Source organism: Phalaenopsis equestris, unplaced genomic scaffold (genome assembly GCF_001263595.1).
Source record: "Phalaenopsis equestris unplaced genomic scaffold, ASM126359v1 Scaffold000125, whole genome shotgun sequence".
Classification (NCBI taxonomy): domain Eukaryota; kingdom Viridiplantae; phylum Streptophyta; class Magnoliopsida; order Asparagales; family Orchidaceae; genus Phalaenopsis; species Phalaenopsis equestris.
This window is the reverse complement of record NW_018164567.1, coordinates 417,607-438,326: the sequence shown is the minus strand read 5'-3', so window position 1 is coordinate 438,326 and position 20,720 is coordinate 417,607. Positions and strand designations below refer to the sequence as shown.

General features: G+C 35.4%; 1 protein-coding gene across 1 annotated transcript in view; it reads left to right on the top strand.

The window, feature by feature from the left end:
* Window positions 1-20,720, top strand: part of LOC110021241 (alpha-galactosidase 3) — a 60,783-nt gene that overhangs the window by 39,269 nt on the left and 794 nt on the right. Inside the window, exons 3-12 of the mRNA XM_020719656.1 lie at window positions 2,666-2,722; window positions 2,811-2,845; window positions 4,100-4,203; window positions 13,298-13,370; window positions 13,497-13,555; window positions 13,637-13,702; window positions 13,784-13,867; window positions 13,951-14,015; window positions 14,152-14,234; window positions 20,070-20,160. Coding sequence (XP_020575315.1) covers window positions 2,666-2,722; window positions 2,811-2,845; window positions 4,100-4,203; window positions 13,298-13,370; window positions 13,497-13,555; window positions 13,637-13,702; window positions 13,784-13,867; window positions 13,951-14,015; window positions 14,152-14,234; window positions 20,070-20,160 — 717 coding nt within the window. The remainder of the gene's footprint in view (window positions 1-2,665; window positions 2,723-2,810; window positions 2,846-4,099; window positions 4,204-13,297; window positions 13,371-13,496; window positions 13,556-13,636; window positions 13,703-13,783; window positions 13,868-13,950; window positions 14,016-14,151; window positions 14,235-20,069; window positions 20,161-20,720) is intronic.

The following is a 20,720-nucleotide window of genomic DNA, read 5'->3' as shown; positions in this document are numbered from 1 at the left end:
CCATTCCGTTTCGTCATCCGAGATCGCTCGGACGACGTCGTCGACAATCGGGTCAAAAACGCGTCGAAATTCAAATTTCATTAAATTTCGACTCGCGATCGATCGTCCCAAAAGGTTTATTCGAGTCTTCGACGGGTAACAGTGCAAGCGATGCGAATTGTGGCGATCAGACGTGTCAACTCTCCGAATTGCGAAGTTTTGTGCGCTGGAGTGCGAATTGTGCAAAAGGCCACCCTAAGGCTCAGGAAGGTCCTATAGGGAATCCCTTTTGGGTTTCCTCATGTTGGTTTCATCCTTCTAAGTGCTAGAAGTTGATACCACACACGCGAAACTCTAGAAGGGGACGGAAGCGGGTTGAATTTCTAGAACAAGGCGGGTCCCATTTTTAAGGTTCTAAGATAGTCGAAGGGAGGTCCCTAAGGCTAGATCCTAAATCCTAAGAGAAAGATTAGACCTCACTAAAAATGAGGTCAACACATATGCCAAATCATACTTTTTTTATAATGTTCGGATATTATCCTCGTTAGACAAGTAAAATCAAGATATCTTTTCCGTTGGAAACATTTATTTTCTATAACTACAAAGTAGAATGCTTAGACTTACTCAAACTATAGTGAATGTTGGAGAATTTCCCTTATATTAAATTATTATATTAACTTAAAATATCTATAATGATGATTTAGGATGCTTTATTGATGCTACAATACAGTGTCGAACTTACAGTTTAAGAGGACCTCATACTGTAGAATAGGTGTGGCAACAACGAATCATTATTAGTGCCCATCAACTGCAAACCACTCGATCTAAAATAATAAATTCTTTTCATATTGAACTTTTGTATGGATAACAATGCTGTGAATATAATTTGTCGTTATCTAATTAATAGTGGATTTATGGCTGCGCACGTTATTAATGATGAAATTTGTGAATTTGTGTTATCAGAAACTCAGTTGCATGCTTTTATATTGTATGTTGAGATAGTGCCTACTCGAAGCTATATTAATGAGGTTGTGCCTACATCAACATTGACTGATGTAACACAATAAGGTTCCATTATGCTGATCCAAGAATATATTGTGTAGGACAACACTGGAGGATGATCCTTCTGTCTTCTCAATGCTACAAATTTTGCACAAGTAACTTGTATTCAATTGGATATCTTTTGGCCGCATATTTTGCTGATTTGCGTTAATGATACATTCGTATGTTCAGACAAATATGTACAAGTGGTAATGAAAATGAGGCGAGTATTTCAGGATGTAACTTAGCACCCTGACTAGTACTGATTTTGGCAAACATTACTCAATAATAATCCAATTGAATGAGGAGATTGTTGATGCATCATATGCTGCGGAAGGTAGTTTATTGAGTTTTGAGTTAGAAAAAGATGATAATAAAATTGCAATCCCATAGATAGCAGAATTGAATGAGCTATGAGGATATGCTCTGCAGCATTGAATTGGTTTTGTGAGAGTACATATAGGTGACGATATGGTGGCAATTAATGAGGTTAGTGGCTCTCGATTGCTGGGTGACTAGTTCCCCTTAATAAGTCTCCGTTGCACGCACTAGTCATACAATCCATCTTAATTCAGACACTTCCAATTTTTCAAAGATTGTTTTCTTGATATCTATGCCATGTAGTTGCCCACCAGCAACACTGTTGCTTTCGGCTTCTCTATCAAAACCCATAGTCTTCGTGCGAAGCAAAAGTTCTCTCCATCCTCACCTAATTGTCATGTTTGTGGCGCCCTCTCCTCACGAAGAATCAAATTGAAAAAAATATTGATTGCCGAATATTTATGCTTGTAAACCAAAGATCAAACAAAAAACAAAACAAAAAGTTGTTGCATTGGTTATGCCAGTTTTGTTCTGGTTTTGGTTTCAAGTTTGATGAATCAGCTTTATTTGGTTTGATTTTATCAGTTAGTTTAGAATCAAATCAAACAAGGTATACAAATAGCAAAAATCCCTCCTGACGAGTGTTACACAAAACTATCAACAGAAGGACCAGGTCACAAAAAGCTCTACATGATTAGTTCTGGCTGTATGAATTTATTTAGGAGAGGTCCAAGCCACATAAAATCCTTTTGGATTATCATACGCTATTCTAGGGAGATTGAGGGCCACTCTTTTTTAGCAAAACTTCCCTATTGTCTGCGATATCAAAACTCTGTCCAATTTAACTATTTAAAGCTTGGTCCAAATCATCTTATACTTACAACCAGATTACTACGAAAAAGTGGTACAAGTGAGATTCACCGAGCTCAACAAATCCATGCAAACATACTACAAGAAGAAATACAAAAACATCCATGTGCATCACTCACAGTCATACTCGACAGCCTATATTGGGAATGGCAGTATAAGGTCTGATACCAGGAGGGCATTCTCCAACAATGCAGAGGTTCCGGCATTCTGTGGAAGCCTGTGCAGCCATGCATTGTTTCTGGGCTTCTGTGGCTATGTGCAGCCTAGTAGTCCGGAGTGGGGGCGCACCTCTGTTCACACCCTTCCAGGGACAGCTGCCATGCCTTATCTCATGTTTCAGATTGTCTGGGAAAATGCTTGTTTTCATGTTCTATAGCTAATTTCTATTTGAAAGGAAATTCTTGTCACTCCTTTAATGGCCGTGGTGTTGATGTTCTTCATTTTGTATGGGCAGCTGATGCTCTGATCTCAACCGGCCTGGCTGATTTAGGCTACAAGTATGTTAATATAGGTATGTTCTGCAGTAGATATTTTTTTTATTTGTTGAAATGGATTCATATGCCTCTCTTTTTGATATTTAAATAAATCTGTCCTGACAGATGATTGTTGGTCTTCTCTGTTGCGCAATTTAAAGGTCCGTTCTGTCCCTCTATCACTCTTTATTACGAGTTTATTGCGTAGGTTTAAGTTATGAAGAAAAATAAATAAATAAGTTTGTGCTGCTGCTACTTTTCCTTTTCTTGGGAACTGCATTCAGTTTGGGAGTTGAACTATTGTTCTATATGAGGATGGTGTTTTCTTTTTGAAAGAGGAAATGAAGCAGGCCAAGCCTGACTAGAAGGCCTGGACTCCTATGTGGGCTTCATAGTAGCTAAAAAATTGTGTCATCACAAACCAAACTCTTAGCAAGGATTGTTGAATCTGTATGGTTCATTTAAATCGTGTTTGATAACTTGGGTGCTTCATGTCATAAATTTTCGTTCCTGATTGAACTTTATCGCTTATGTTTTGTTATTTGACATTCATCTAGTTAAAAAATATGAGCAAATATGTTACGTAGTGCTAATTGATTACTCTGTCAAGGATATGTGGATTATTAGGTGTCCATATAAACCGATCTTCTTCATTTAATATGTGAAGAATTATCCTTTGGAACATGGATTATTCTAAAAGGTGCTCTATTCATATGTTATATTAACAGATACCTTTCTAAATAGATATTTTGTCACAACAACAACAACAACAACAAAGCCTTAATCCCACTACGTACACTAAATAATATGGTTTAATGCTTTCCTAGGGAAATACGTGTGTAGCTTATTTAGATGGTTAGTATAGTATTATCTCCCTGTATGGAAAAATGCGATTTGTTGAGTTATAATGTACCATTTACAAGGCAATTAGTACATATTATTTTTCTTAAACTTTTTTCCAACCAATATAATGTGTGCCGAGTGTTTTTATTTATTGTAGTTGTTTTGAACTCATGTTTTATAATTTAGATTATGGATTTTATTAGATATGATTTTGCCATTAACACTGTCACAAACTCATATGCGGCCTATTTTCCATATTGATATACCTTTTCAAAACATGATTATCTCTTCATGTGTATGATGTCAGTTGCTTTGACAGCATATCTTGTTCACGTTTCATAGATTCCATCTAATACCATAACTCACGGAGGAATTAATGAACAAGTTTTGATGATTTGATCCCAAAAAACAAAAGCATCTTTCTGATTTTCTTGAAATGAACATTCTTCCATACTCTCATAATTGCTTTTCATTGGCATGCATTTTTAAGTAATCATCATCACATCCTACCAATTTGGAAGTCCCAGAAAACATTTGATTTTTTTTTTTTGTATTTTTTAATTATTGTACAGGGTCAGCTGGTTCCTGACAAGAAGACTTTTCCTTCTGGCATTAAGGTTCTCGCAGATTATGTACATGAGAAGGGCCTCAAGCTTGGTATTTATTCTGATGCTGGGTAAGGCCTCAAGCTTAGTTATTTTCTTTTGACAAGTCCTACATGGGTAGGGCACTTGCTATATCATTGACAAAGCTGGCCTGATTATTTAAAAGAGCATTAAAGAAGGATGTGGGCTCCAAAAATTTGGGCCCAGCCACCCTCGAAATGATGAATGAGAGAGTTTTATGTTGTGATTCTAGTTTAAATTTTTAGAAGATAGATAAGACAGTAGATATGACACTACCCAGAGATTTGAACCCTCATTTTGCGAAGACTTTAAGATTTGAGGTTTGAGGTTTCCCATAGGCGCAAGTCCCTATGGTCAATCTCTTCTCTCAATAATAAGAAGAGAACACTTTCAATTAAGGCTAGTCATTAAAGTCATGATTGTTCATCATATTATAACGACAAATTTAAGATTCAACTGTCATTGTAAGCTTAGAATGGATAGTGTGAGTGTGTGTTATGAACTTAATCTAGATCCCATAGTTCTGCCACTCGAGTTATCAATCTCTGATCTAGAGGAGGCAGTCGATCCAACATGATAGAATGATCATTAGTAGTAGCCATGGGGCTTATGTCTAAGGAGATCTCGTAAATTTGAGGTAGATGTTGTTTAAGGAGGCTAATACAAGTGAATTTTAGCTAATAGAGGGCTTAGTGTCCTATTAGATATACCCTATGGTTCATAACTCAAAGTAACTGATAAACATTTAGAAATATACAGACTATAGACGTGACCGTAATATAGTGGAGACTACTAGACAAATCACATGGTCAAAGTAATATGGATGTAACCATTTCATTTTTGGAGCTCACTAGCTAAATGATCCATATTGCAATCAATCACTTGTTATCATGCAAGTATACGTGTCGATCAAATAGTATATGAATTATGAGTCTGTGTGTCGATCTTACGAGAAATGGATTAAATTCTTAAACTATCAAATTAATAGCTTAATAATCATATTCAAAATGATGAATATTTTTGTGTTGTTAAAGTGTCTAAAATCCTAAAGTCAAAAGTGAAAAACTAAAATAAATGAGAAGAGTTTTATAAATGGTGTGAATGTCTTCCTTGAATTTGTTCAATGATTTCTAAATGTCTCCAAATGATTCTCCCACTATAGTTGTCAATTGGGCCTATTACTCCTTGCTCTTTTTCGAGATATAAAAGTGTTGGAATCCCATATTTTAGTTAGCTTCTCATAATTATGTAAGAATTCACAGGCATTCACTTTCCTAAAAAATATTGCAAGAATTTATTGAAAATATTCCTATTCCACTAAACTCATGTGTGTTAACCTAATTATGCTTCTAGTCTTCTTTCGACAACTAGTTTTAACTATCTAAATTGTTAGTTTGGATCTAAATTAAGTTTGGAGTATTAAAACTTCTTGATTCAAAGTTCAAAATAATAACATGGATTTTTCTAGATTTTAAAGAATTTTAATTCAAGGGAGCGAAAAGATTAGTGTGAAGAGAACACATTAAATTTCAATGAAAGAAATAGAAAGTTTACATAGTTGAAGAAATGATAAAATCCGATGTGCTTCTCCTTTTGCTCCACAATGATCTTCATTTTACAATGAAATGACACATATATTTACCCTTGTATTAATGAAATAACGACTCTCACACACTCCATTTACTCTCTATAACAAGGAACTCCAAGAGTGTTGTGTGTCCACGAGTGTCAACCCCCGTGTGTGCATCTCCCTCATACCCAAGAGCGTAGGAGAGATTTTAAGCCTTCCTCCAGTCGAACCGTAGAAGAAATCGCCAAAACCACCTTAAATTAGTGGGAGGCCCAACGATGTTGGATTTTGTGACTCAAAATCGTCCGTTTGGGCTTTGAGCACGAAAAGTTGGCACTTGTAGCGCGATGGTGCTAGCACTGGGCGTGGGGTTCTTGCAGCGTTGGAGTGTCATGTGCTCTGTATGTTTTACTGGAATTGGTTGCATCAGCCGCTTGGGCGCTCATCTGGATGGTGTCGAGGCACTATGCTATGGTGCTAGGGCACTTAGTTTGGAGCATTAGAATGTTGTCTTCTCTGGATTTTACAACTATAGACCCTACTTTAAGCGCTGAGGCGCTAGCCATGAACGTCAGGCGCTTTCATGTTGATTGAACCCATTTTGTGCTCCATATGTTCCGATTTATGAATTTTAATGTACACTGCAAATAACACTACATATATCCCAGAAAAGTGTAAAAATGATGCATAAATGGTATAAAAAACACATGATTACATCAATAAATTTTATCCAATAATAACAACAACAACTCTTTATCCCAATAAGTGTGGTCGACTACATGAATCCTTTTTCTCCATTTAATCCGATTGAGTTTCATATTTTCATTTAATTCTAATAGATTAAGATCATTTTTTGTACAATATGGCCAAGTCTTTTCAGGTATACCTCTGTCTTTCTTAACATAAGTTGAATCTAAAACATCCACTGTTCTAACCGGGTCGTCAGATGGTTCAACATTTAATGTGACCAAATCATCTAAGATGACTCTCTCTAATCCTGTTTGCAACTGGAGCTACACTAACCCTTTCACGGATAGTTTTTTTTTGCATTTTGTTTCTAAGTGTCAAGTCACTAATCTGCCTAAGTATTCTCATCTCAACAACACTTAACTTTGTTTTATCGTCTCTTTTGAAGGCTAATAATCTGCGCCATAAACCATTGCAGATCTCACCACCATCTTATAAAATTTTCCTTTAGTCTAAGCGATACTTTTCTATCAAACAATTGGCCCGATAAATCAATAAATTTTATACACATTAAATTCCTCTAAACTTAAACATTATTTGTCCTTAAGTAATTCAATATCTAAAGTTAGACTTTTTGAAATTCATGGTAGAACTTGCCTTAGGATTGCATTGTTTTTTTACAAAAAAGTAAATAGATAAATCAAAGTGCAAAAATAATATGCTAGGATTAAATTATTATTAATACCTAATATCAAAACATTATTTATATTAATATTTTTTAATATAATTATTCTTAAATTACTTATGTCAATATGCCTAAAATAATTTTAATTCTCAAATATATATCGTTTAATTGTTTACTCATCAATCATATAATTTTAATTTAGTTATTCTCTTTTGTAGTATAATATTCCAAATTTCAATTAAGGAATATTTTAATTCTTTAATTTTGGAAAAAGATTATTGATACCAATTTTAAATTTATAGCTTAATCTCAAGCTTCTCGTCAATTGCTTATGTAGATGGATGCTACAATTTTTTTATGATTTAATTGCTCCATAAATTTTATTGGTCATATTTGAAATACATGCTACAGATCTTTAAGTATATTCATTTATTTCATACTGAATAACATTATAAACATTTATTCATTAATATAGATGTGAGAATAAAATGAAGTTATATAAGTATATTCATTTATTTCATACTGAATAACATTATAAACATTTATTCATTAATATAGATGTGAGAATAAAATGAATTATATAACTTGTTTACACTGTGCATGTTGAATTTGATGAAGTTCACTCTCTTATAGTACTATCTAGAGATGATAAAATATTTGTGCATGTAATTGAAATGATATTATGATATTGAAGTATCTTAATTGATATAAATTTTAGATGTGCTCTTGTGATGATTGCAAACTATAAGATATATTTTTTTATGAAAAGCCCAACGACTGATTTTATTGAAATAGAAAACGATACATAAAGTTTGTATGAGAAGAGCCCAAAAGCGGCACCCTACCCATACGATACAAGTACAGTAATACCCCAACAAAAAGATATGAATATACTCAATAAAATGTAAAACAAATTTAAAACATGCAGAAAACAAGTAGCTAGGGACGAGTCACTTTAGTCCTGCCTCTTCTTCTAGTTTTAGGAGCGGAACCAGATAATAAACTTTGAAGAGTCGTGCCATTGCAGGAGTCACCAAAGTATCATTCATTAAGTTTCCAAGTTGGAGTGTGCCCCCAGTCTTCTTCTTTCGTTGAGAAGTGTAAACCTGTCATTTTTCATCTGAAGACTGACTCATGTGATCCTCGATCTGATTTGATGTTAGAACTGTAGTAGGAGGAAAGACGGTCGTTGCCACCGCGATAGGTTCCATTGTATGTGAAGTGTGAATTGTTACCTCTGCACATGATGCTTCTTGAATAGGAGCTGCTGGACTATCCTAATTTTCAGTTTAAACATTATCCGTTGTAGTATGGTCAGGAGAAGGGATCCCAGGGGCAGACACCAACTCCTGTCTTGTGGTGATTCCCTCCTAAGGTTGGCTATCATCAGGTTTGTTGGGAGCGCATTCAGACACATGAGGTGCACTAACGACATGTTCGTGCTTTTGACTATTTGTTCTCAACTGTGGGTGCAATTTGAAATATTTCTCTTGCGGGTATCCAAACATCTTACAGTGCTTGCAGTAGTAGAGTTTTTGTTACATAATAATTTTTTGCCAATAACCATCATTAGCAGAGCCAAGCCAAACTTCTTCAACATCTGGTAGTGTAATATTCATTTCAATCAAAATCCTTGCAATAGAGAGCTTTGAGAAATGAACTGTCGGTGTGTTTACTTGCAAAAGTTTTTCAAGGATAATTCTAATTGCATATAAGATAGGTAGATCAACGAATTGAATCTTGAGTTCAGGTAATGAGAACCATATAAGCGCAATTGGGGGTGCTTGACTGGGATCAAAATCAGAGGTCCATTTGAGCAATTTCATATGATTGCCCTCGATTGTGATGAAGTTCTTTGAGAAAATCCTTGTGTAATCTTCTTCTAGCTCAACTGTATCATAACATGTCTTCCGTCAAAAAACCCCACTTGCCAAACCCCAGTTTGAGAAAATCATCGTGTAATCATCTTCTGTGCTCAGCTGTATCGTAACACGCCTTCCGTCAAAATGACCAATCTGCCAATCCCCAACCAATATATATATATTTTCATTTTTAATAAGTTGTGTATATCATGATGATATATATATATATATATATATAGAAGATAAGATTATATATATTTAATAATAAGATGATACGAACCCTCTTCAATGAACATATCTGATTAGTAAAATCTCAATTATTTTATATTGATTTATTTTGTATGACCATCATTTAATTGTTTCTTTATCTATTATGTTACTGTAGTTTAAGAGTATGTGTATTCATTGTATTTTAAATTAATATTTTCTGGTTTAAATATAGAGTAAAAGTGAGTAAAATATGTGAAAGCATGTATTGAAAATGAGGTTCGCAAAGATGAAGGTAAATTCATAACTGTATTAATTTAATTATTTTCTTCAATGACACTTTCTCTACTATTAGATTTGGGGATGGAAATTAATTTTTTTTTTCATGTTCGATCGTTTATTCCCCTCTTGATAAATCTTAGTCCCTAGGTCTGACCGTGACAATTCTAGTCATATCAGGAGCATTGGACTACCAAGTGTAAGCATAGTCTTATTTACTTTGGTCCTTGTTAGGAGGACCATACTAGCTCAGATGCAAACTCAGTGCTCTCAACTCCAATCCTAATAAGGAGGATAAGACTAGCTAAAGTGGAATATATGATCACGCTCTACAGGTAGAGCGATCTACTCAAAAGCTTAAATAACTTAGTATTTTTTATTAAATTTGGAAAGAGATATGTGGTAAAACTTGGAGCGCTTGCGTGCTATTTGGGTTAAATTATATTTTATTTTAAGCTTATATTTAAGTTGTATAGTATTTTCAGACTACTTATTTAAATATTCAGCCACTAGTCAGAGCACATAGGAGTCTTAATTATTAGTGTGCGCGCATCTCATTGCACTTCAATGAATTCGTTGCAATAGCACAATTTAGTTAGATGAGTTTTAATGTATTGAAAGATTGCCTTGTGATGTGCACACGTGCTTTCAAGTTGGATGCATGCACTTAAACTTTTTTGCACAAATTTTGATGTGGTACATTTAAATTAAAGAAATAATATCGTAATTCCTGTAAGTTTTGAAATTATCTCAGTTTAAATGCTTGCAACTATATTTTTGTCGTTAGGATGAGTGCAAGATTTTATTTTGAGTTATTAATTTCACCTTATGTTCGGTTGTGCATTTGGGTTGCGGATTTGATTGCAAATTAGGTGCAAATTGGAAAATTAACTTGCAATTTTAAATCAGATTTCATTTATATTCCTAGGTTAGATGTCATTTCAAATTTTCAGCTTTAGTTGGGTGTAGGATTTGAAAGCACGTTTTATTTTATTTAAGTGAACCCTACAAAACTACTTCTTTATCTATAAATAGAAAACATTTTCATTCAATTATGAGTTCAGTTTTTTGTATATTCCGAGTGTTTGATCAAATTCGGAAATTTCTGTTCACATGCTAAGCAAGGTTTGAAGTCATTTGTAAGTTCCCTATATGTTATTTTAAGTGCACTCCAAAGCTCCTTTTTATTTTATTTTTGCAGATTTGATTTTAGTTTGGTAATCTTATAGTTATATGTATTGTTTATCTGATTTTATTTCATTTTAATTTAGCCCCATTTTGTTCAAACTAAGGTTCTTGTTTAGTCCAAATTCTAGCAGCATTTCGAAATCACCTCCCCCGACATGGTGGTATGTAGCCAGAAATAAGCCTACCCACCTCGCTAAAAAAGGTGTGTATGGATGGTTTGCGCCATAGTTGGACATCTTTGTCTCCCACCAGACACAGAAAAGTGTGTGTGGGACTTCGAACCAGTTAAATTAAACCCAAAATAACAGTCTTTCCTTTTCAGATTAAGAAAAGTTCTCGTTGGATTAAGAAAAGCGCATAGTAGTACTTATTTGGTGGTCCCGTTTTGTTTTGGTCCTCACTGCGCTAAAGAAAGTGCATATAAGTACTCAATTTTAATAGCTTGCTGGGCTCACATTTCTTCCTTATATCTAGCACAAGGATTGACAATGCTGAGTTTTATCGAGGTTAAACACAAGATTTGGAAACAGATTCGTGGGTGGTGGTGGCTGTTTGCAAAGGGGATTTGGTGGTGAATGAAGATAGCTATTGGTGGAGGCTATAGAGAGGTGAGGAATAGTTAAAAAGATTGATTAAGGTGGCTGTCAAGTGATTGTCGATGTCATCAGATTTGAGAAGGAACTGAAGTGGATTTTCGGTTGGACAAGAAGAATTGGAGAAGGGATGTATTATGTCCTTGGAGGCATGTTACACAATAATAAGAACGACAACAAGAGGGGATGAGAGCAGGTCTTTGGTGCGGAGTATGAAGGTTACTGTAAATGGATTGCTGACAGTGAGGTGTGCTTGAGACGGTAGGTATGGGAGCCTGCGTGATGGCCTTCCGTAGGTGTAGATGCTGACAGGTGTAGGCTATACATTATAGAGTTGTAGCAATGGACTGAGTGGCTGCCAAAGCCAAAGCAGGCCGATAGTTTAGTTGAGGCCAGTTTTGGCCTGAGCATAAGCAGGCAGGGGAGGATGCAGGAAAGTGGCATGCCTGAGAGAGAGAAAGGAGAGCTGTTGCGTGCTTTCTTTTTGTGAGAGGAAGAAGGAAGGTTCTGTGGGTGGCATTGAAAATGGGAAGCAGCTCGGATAGAAGCGACAGTGAGGCATGCTGGAGGGAATTGTGAGATGCAGGAGCAGACTGAATGACGAGAAGATTGAGGGCTTAGCAATGTAAGAAATATTGTAGGGCCGATTTGTGCGAACGGTGATGGAGATGAGAGGCGGATGATCTTTGGGTGGTTGAGGAGTTACTGGAAGCTGTGTCGAAAGTTGATTGTTGACGGCTGTCTTGGTTGTCAGCAGTTGACGAGAGGGTGGCGAGCTTTGTGGAGGATGAGGGAAAGATAATTGAGCTGGAGAGTCAGATCGAGAGGAGAGGGAGAGGTAGGAGAGCAATGTGATTCTGGTTGGTGCGATTAGGGAGAGAGGAGAGTTGAGGGATGTGTAGGAGGGGTCGTGTTGACTGCTGTGTGTGATGAGGGGAGAGAGATGGACGAAAGATGAAGGTTTTTGTTGTGTGGGCTTAATGTATTGAGTGTTGAGAGTGGGAATAGGTAGAGTGGGGAGCTTTTGTGAATGAAGGAGGGATTGCTTGGTTTTATTGTGTGAGAAAGAAGCTGATTATTTTATTATTATTATTTTTATTAGTTTTAAATGAGGGATGAGAGAACCTCAAGTGATTAGTTCGGAAAAGTGGCTGGGTAAGTTTAATAATGTAACTTTATAATAATAGTTTATATTATATATTTATATATATATATATATATATATATATATAGGTGCGAAAGACCTAACTCATTGGTGTGACCTCTGTCATAAGTCTCTCGGGTCGGGAGTTCAAATCTCATGGCACGAGCTCTTCGAATCAGAATCAAATACACCAAGTTTTCAACCCATATGAGGGAATTGATATTTGGGGCCCACTGGGCCAAATATCAATTTCACCTTTCATTAACATTTTTGTGTTTTTTTTTTGTTTCTTTGCATTTATGTGTCTAGGTATATGTGATATCGGTTCGCATGTGAGGCCCAAGCAATGTCATTTTTAGCTAATATTGACATCCCAGATTGCTCGTGCAATTCATTTTGCGTACGGAGAGCATAAGTGATTTGAATAAATCTGGTCCAAATTGCACGTGTCGTACCAGCAGTATGCTGTTCTCATCCAACTTGATTGTTTTGACCAGGTTCTTTCTTGAGTAATTTTGACTCTCCAGACGTTCTGACACAATCCATTTTATGAACCATTTCAAATCATATGGATGGTGGTCAAAGCTGTTTGGACTCTATCTAGGTGCATCAATTGTGTCGCCTCTCCTTTTTCTAATTACTACGACACCTTATATTGATAAAGTTTAGGTAGCTTTGATGGTAGTTGGACCATTTTTAATCAGCTTCATGTGAGGTGACTTTGATCAATTGTATTTAACTTTAATCTTGATCGGGTCCGACTCTTATGGCATTAATAACATATCATGTAGATCAACAGGGGAAAAAAAGAATAACTACCAATTAATGAAGCATTGCCACTGATGTTTTTGAGCTGATTTTCAAATTTGTAGGCTATTCTGTATAATTAAACCTATCTGACATTCTTGGATTTGCGCTTGAAAATTCAGGGCTTTTACATGTCAAGTTCGTCCTGGATCCCTCTTCCATGAAGAAGATGATGCAAAGATTTTTGCGTCTTGGGTAAGAATAGTCAAGGATTCCTGATGCTAAGTGGCTGAACTTATGCATAAATGTTAGCGTTTCTTCACTCATGCTTTTCTTTTTTCCTTCCTAACATTTTAATTTATATCTTTAACGTTTTACTAGGGCATTGACTACATAAAATATGACAATTGTTTCAACTTGGGGATCAAACCTGAGAAACGGTGCGATCTCTTTTTTAAAGCATCCGTGTTGTAGTGAGAAGTTCTTCATTTCTAATTTTCTTCGACAATTTTCAATTTCAGGTACCCTCCCATGCGTGATGCCTTAAACTCAACTGGGCGGGCCATTTTCTATTCCATTTGTGAGTGGTAATAATTTTTTCTTCACATAATCCTGTTCTTAAGCTTTCTTTGATGGCTTCCAAGTATTTGCATACTTTTTACTCGCAGGGGAGTTGATGATCCAGCCTTATGGGCTGGTGAGGTTGGTAATAGCTGGCGGACAACGGATGACATAACTGATACATGGGATAGGTGAGAATTTTTCTTGTGGTTTCATGTATTTATCATGTAATTCATTCATTTGATATGTCAATTAGTAATTTTCACCTATTTAGTATGACTGCCATTGCTGACATTAATAACAAATGGGCTTCATATGCTGGACCAGGTGGTTGGAATGGTAAGCCAGCGCTTCTATATTTTTATTGAATTATGTTTGGGAAGTGATTCCTACAATGTTTGCCTGGATTTCATGCATGATCATCATTATTTGTTGTTATTTTCTGATGAATGATTTTTATTTTTTATTTGGTTAGACCCTGATATGCTAGAAGTTGGCAATGGTGGGATGAACTATTCAGAGTATCGATCACATTTCAGTATATGGGCTTTGATGAAGGTTCTTTTTTAATTGGTTGAAAATGAAATTATCAGGATTTTTTTATGCAAATTTCGTATCAGTATGAGTTTGATTAGTGGCACGTTTCCCTTGGTAAAAAATTTTTAGGGTATTGAAAGATAGAATATAATTTATAGAATACATAATTGAACTTAAAAAACCAAAAGATCTATTAAAAAAGTAAAAATTTTATTGTTTTTTTTACTGTGGAACAAATGTTATTCATCTAGCACATCCTAATACAATTTTTCCGTTAGTATATGCTGATATTATTATTATTATTATTATTATTATTATTATTTCTTTGTTTATTCTTCACTTTCATGCCTAATGCTTTTAGTTTTGAAAATGATGGAATTATATATTGCATATGATACCCGCTTTGTTTTGACGTATCATGTTCTGAACATAATTGATTTATTCTTGTGCACGCACTAATATGCCCCGGTGCTTGTAATTCATTAACGGCGGACCAAACCAAGCCCAACAAATGCAGCCTTTTCAACCTAGCAGGTTCATTCTCGGCTTCCCTTCTACAGTGGAGCCCTCTTTATTCGGATGATGGACCACTCAGTTTTTTTTCCATTTTTCTTTATGACACCTCTTCCTAGTAATTGCAAAATTGTCTATGAACTCAAACAGTAAATTTTAAATCACAATATTAAGCAACCTTCAAATAAGGTCTTATCAACTGTGTCACACCATGATACAATTGATTATTAGATAACCAAGCCTAGTTTACTGACTACTTGCCATCTAATCCAGCTAACAACTGAATTAACTCTTAGCAATATGATTACATGGAAGAAAGTAACGGTCCGTTTTAAGTAAGCATTCCGAGAGAAATGATTTATGAGACCACTCAATTTTTTCCCCTTTCATCTTTATGGCACATCTCTTCCTAGAAATTGCAAAATTGTCCATGAAATTAAACAGTAAATTTTATCACAATATTAAGCAACCTTCGACTAAGGTCTTATCAACTGTCACACGATGATAAAATTAACTATTAGATAACCAGGACTAGTTTCCTGACTCCTTGCAATCTAATCCAGCTAACAACTTACAACTGAATTAACTCTTATCAGTACGATTACGTGGAAGGAAAGAGCAGTAAGTTTTAACTAAGCACTCTTAGGGAAATGATTTATGTGGACCAAGTACAAAAATTCAATTAGAGAAAGAGGTGGAAACAAAAATTACAAGTCTTTTATCTTCAAGATTTCTTAAAAAGTGTTGTGATCAACCTTTGTTTGCATGGAAATATGGGTGCATGCCTGTTCAAGGATGCTATTAAATATAACCCCTCTATTCCTTTTTATATCTACTTCTTCATATCTTAAGAAGTAAAGTGAATGCCAAGTCTAGTCGAATCCTTAAAGCTTTCTCACTTGAGGATCAAAAGGAAATTGATCTCATGATATATCTAACCAATGAACCGACGAAGTTTGGACATTGCTTTAACTTCAGAATACATCAAAAAAATTGTGCTCTGTGCTGATCTTCTGAATAGAAACTTCAGCATCTTCAATCTTCTCTCTAATGTAGTGGTAATGAACATTAAAATTCTTGGTTTTCTCATGATATATTTGATCTTCAACTAAGTTAAGGGCACTTGGATTATCACAGTAAACTACTGGACTGTGTTGGTGCAAACCCAAACTTTGATAAAGCCTCTTGACTAAATAACTTTTGATAGCTTTAGAAGTATTATATACATTATCTTTATGGTACAAAAAGCAATTTTAGGTGGTAAATAAAGCAATTATCGGTTGAAGATAAGCCTTTCAATTGATTGCACATTCAGAGAGATTGAAGACATGCCTAGTTTGAGACCTATTAAAATCACCAGCACAATCTAAACAACAAAACCCCACAACGCTGTAATCATATTTGGTTGTAGCATATATTAAATCATAATATGTAGTTGCTGTAAGATGTCTCAAAATCTAATTCACTATTTGCTGACAACCCTAGTTAGGCCAATCCACATATCTAATCATGTAGTTTTTGGGAGACGGAAAAAATAATTATTTTTCTTTAATTTCATAAGAAATGTTTATAAGAAAATTAGTAGGAGAAGGAAACCAAATTAGCAAAGCCATGAGATTCCCGTGCTAGAAAAAAGGAAATAGAAATCAGTATATACCAATAATATAAAATTCTAAAAAGTGAAAATACTAAAAATAAAAGATACTAAAAATAGAAATTTCTAAAAACTTGATACCCCCTTCAAGTTGAAGCATAGTTATTTATCATGCCCAACTTACTTACAAAAAGCTCAAAATTAGGCTTGAAAAGCCTTTAGGTGAAGATATTTGCTATTTGTTACGTACTCAGGTTAAAAGCTATGTAAATAGCTCCACAGTTAATCTTCTCTTATATGAAGTTTTGTTCAATCTTCACATGGTCATTGCCATCATGTTACACTAAATTTTCTGCAATCTTTATGGCAGCTTAATTCACACAGTACAACTCTATTGGCATGTTTATCGGGATTCATGGCTCTTCAAAAATTTTGTTCAATCATAACATCTCACATATTCCATTAGCCATAGTCGTATATTTTGTCTCAACACTACTCGCATCCACATTATGCTTCTTGCTTCGCCATATAACCATATATTTCCAGACATAAGCATATTATATTGGAGGTTGATCTCTTGTCAATAATTAAACTCGCCCAATTTGCATCATTGTATGCCTCTATGTTCTATTGTGTGGTCTTCCAAAAGCGTAAGCCCTTGTCTGGTATATTTTTTAGGTATCTAAGAATCTTATTAATTGTTTCAAGGTGTTTCTCATATATCGAATGTATAAATTGACTTACCAAACTCACAACAAAGGTAATATATGGTTGTGTATGTGATAAGTATATTAACTTTTCTACCAATGTTCGATACCAAGTTATATTCATTAGATCACCTTCTTGCTCATCTCCTTGTTTCTTATTGGGATTGATTAGTGTCTGCAAGCCTACACTCACTCATCTTAGTTCCCTTAAGAAAATAAAAAATATTCTTTCATTGGGAAACAACAATCTCTTTCTTTGATCTAGCAATCTCCATGCCAATCAAATACCTGAGAAATTTTAAGCCCTTGATCTAAAAAATTGATGATAGAAGTCTTCAAACAATTCATCTTATATACGTTATCTCCGGTAAGAATTATATTGTCCACATAAACAATTAGTATGGCTATCTTCCCATTCTTTGAATGTCTAAAAGACATTGTATGATCTTCTTATGCTTGAGTATACCTCTGACCTTTAACAAAATTAAATTTTCAAACCATGCTCTCCGTGATTGCTTCAACCGGTATAAGGATTTTCTTAATTTATGCTTGTGCCGAAGTTTTCACTAAATCCTGTAGGTATATTCATGTTTACTTCTTCCTAGTCTCAGTTGATGAATATACTTTTTATATCTAAATTTTGTTAGGGTCAATCAAGATTAGTAGCATTTCATAGAAAAACTCTTATAGGGTTTGATTTTTGTGATGAGCGAGGGTCTCTTAAGTAATCATTGTCATAGGTCCGAGTGAATTCCTTGACAACCAATCAAGTCTTGTACCATTTTAGAGAGCTATTAAAATTATATTTTACTGCAAACACCCATTTGCACTCTATAGCTGTCTTCTTTCTACGTAGATCAACCAATTCCCACGTGTCATATTTTTCAAGGGCTTTTATCTCCTTGCAGATGACTTCCTTCTACAAAATATTTGAACATCTTGCACAGTATTAGAAATCTCCATACAAAATAATTGTAAGATAGAAACACAAAATGGGTGTGATTTTCATGTGACACATAATAGGGCAATGCTGTCGGGTTTAAGACCTCATCCCCTTACATGCAACAGTGAGAAAACTAGAATCATTATACTTAAGATAAAACTCGACTTAGGTTCAAGAATAGAAATTACCTTTTTCACCCATTGCCATAGGTAATTTAACAAATTGGCAATAAGTTACAAGAGAAATTGGGAACATGAAGCATAGCGTGAAGCGTTAATGATACCGAAACTAGTAGGACAAACAAAGAACACTCAAAACAACTTTTATTAATATAAGAGAGGGTTACAATAACACACAACAAAAAGTAATGACACAAAACATAAATGACACAGACAAAAACCTCTAAGGTGTATTCCAAGGACAGTGGAGGTTGGTTAGGTGGTTCGAGATGGTTTCCAATGATGGTAGCATCAATGGAGTGTTGATGGCAGTGAGGGGAAAGTGCAGAATTACGAGGACAACAACTATGGAGCGTCGCGGGTGACTGACTGTAGGCGGATTGGTGGCTGGAAGGTGCTAGACAACAAGGGTAGTGGAAGTGGAGTGAGGAGCAGTTGATTGGGAGTGCTGGGAGGGATGGCTAGCAAGGTAAAGCTATTGGTATGGGTCGGCTGGGCGTAGGAATGGAGGGGGGAGGCCGACGACTGAGGAGAGGGGCGGAGAAGGATTAGGGAAGTGGAAAGGGAATGATACAACACCACCTCGGAGGAGGATACAACTGGAGCATCACCACCTTCTCGGATGCAGCCCTAGAATGGGGAGTACAACTCCACAAAGGAATTTGAAATCAACACACAACAAATATGTCTAATAACTCGAAAAACAAAAATATAAATAGACTTGGCTAAGAGGGAAACAAGAAAGGAAAGTTGATGTGAAAGGAAGGCGGAGAGGAGGGTAGACGACAATGCCGCCCTCTCCAAATGTTGCTTGAATCTGGCGGGAGACACAAAAGGGAGCCGTGAGTGCCACCAACCTTATTGCTGCTGATTCTTTGGAGTCCCGGATCGGGTCCCATGGACGGGGCCACTATGTCAACCAGGTGAACTGGCTGGCTAGTTTTTATTCATGTGGGAAACTCCAGCACCTGCGTCAGTTAACAACAGAGCGAGTCTAACAGTTTCTATCCCGACAATTATCAAGAGGGACCATCAACAATTTTCATCATTTTATCATCTGCACAGAGTCTATAGGATGAGATTAATTTATAGCAATCAGCCACACGATCAATGCAACCAAATTTAGCCTTATGGCTAGTATTGGTTGAATTATCACAAACTTCAATGCAACATTGATCAAGCTCCCGTGATCAAGCTCCCTTCGTAATGTACCAATTCATTGTTATAGATAATAACATCAGTCATTTTGCTTGGATTTTTAAAGTTAAGCTTTCAACTAAAAAAATTGGGAATAATTCTGTAGGTCTAAATAAAGATCTCAAACAGCTTCCTAGATAGCTTAAACAATGAGAAGAAATAAGCGAGGATTTTTGATTGCAGGATCCATGGAGTTTTTGGATTTTTGATTGCAGGATCTCAAACAGCTTCCTAGAAGCCATAACAAGAGAGTTTTTGGAGTGCCATTTTTTCAAATTAGGATGGCTAGAAACCGGCTTCAAAATTTCACTAGTAAAATGCCTAATTTTGCCTCTCCCGTCAATTGTCAATTTTATGGATTGAGCCTACTCGAGATATTTTTGCACGTTGAGTTTTATAATTGTGAGATAAAGGGCTAAATTTTGCCTTCGACTTCCAATTCTGGTTCTCTTCACTCGCAAAACTTTCCCTAGCTGCACCATTTTATGATTTTCAGAACGTAAGATTAGAGCAATAAAATGCTTTCAACCATCAAAGCCTCGTTTATATTTGTGGTTTGATGGAAATTAGGACAATATGTAAAAGGCACAGAATTATAGCTCTGGATTTGTGAGCTTTAATTTGTGGAATGTCTTCTCATCTCTGATTCCTTGGAAAGGTTCTGACAAACTTATCCATTATTGTTTCTTTACTTCGCCTTATCAAAAACATACTTTTTTGTAGGCTCCTCTTTTGATTGGCTGCGATGTAAGAAATATGACTGCTGAAACATTGGAAATCTTGAGTAATAAGGAGGTCATTGCTGTGAACCAAGGTAGTTAGATTTCTTGTCTTTATTTGTAAAATATCTTCATTAGCAAAATTAACTTTATGCTGTAGTGATTCAACTGTTGTTTCCCTTTGGTTAGTGATAGTTGTCTTTTGAATTGCCAAGCTAGATATCATTTTTTCGGGAAATTTACATACCTTCCACCCAATTCTTATGTATTTACAGATCTAACGCCTAAAGTTTGATATTTACACTTATAACACCTTGTTATAAAACCTATTCATGAAATGGTGTATTTCACTTTTTAAAAAGATTGTGCTGATGGTTCTTTTGATAAGATGTTAAAAATTTGAGTGGTATGCATCTAAATATGAATGCTTAGGTGTTAGATATATCAATACATAAGAATTTTGTGGTATGCATGTAAATGCTCCCTTTTCTTCGGTCTCTTCATATTATGGACCTGAGCATCCTTATAGCTTTGAATCCCTTCTCATATGTATGAACGTGGAGGATAAATAACAATCTTTTTGCATCCAATTTCTATTCAATTCACGTAAAAGTGCAGATTAATTTCTGTTTTTTACAGCAAGTTCAGTTGTCTG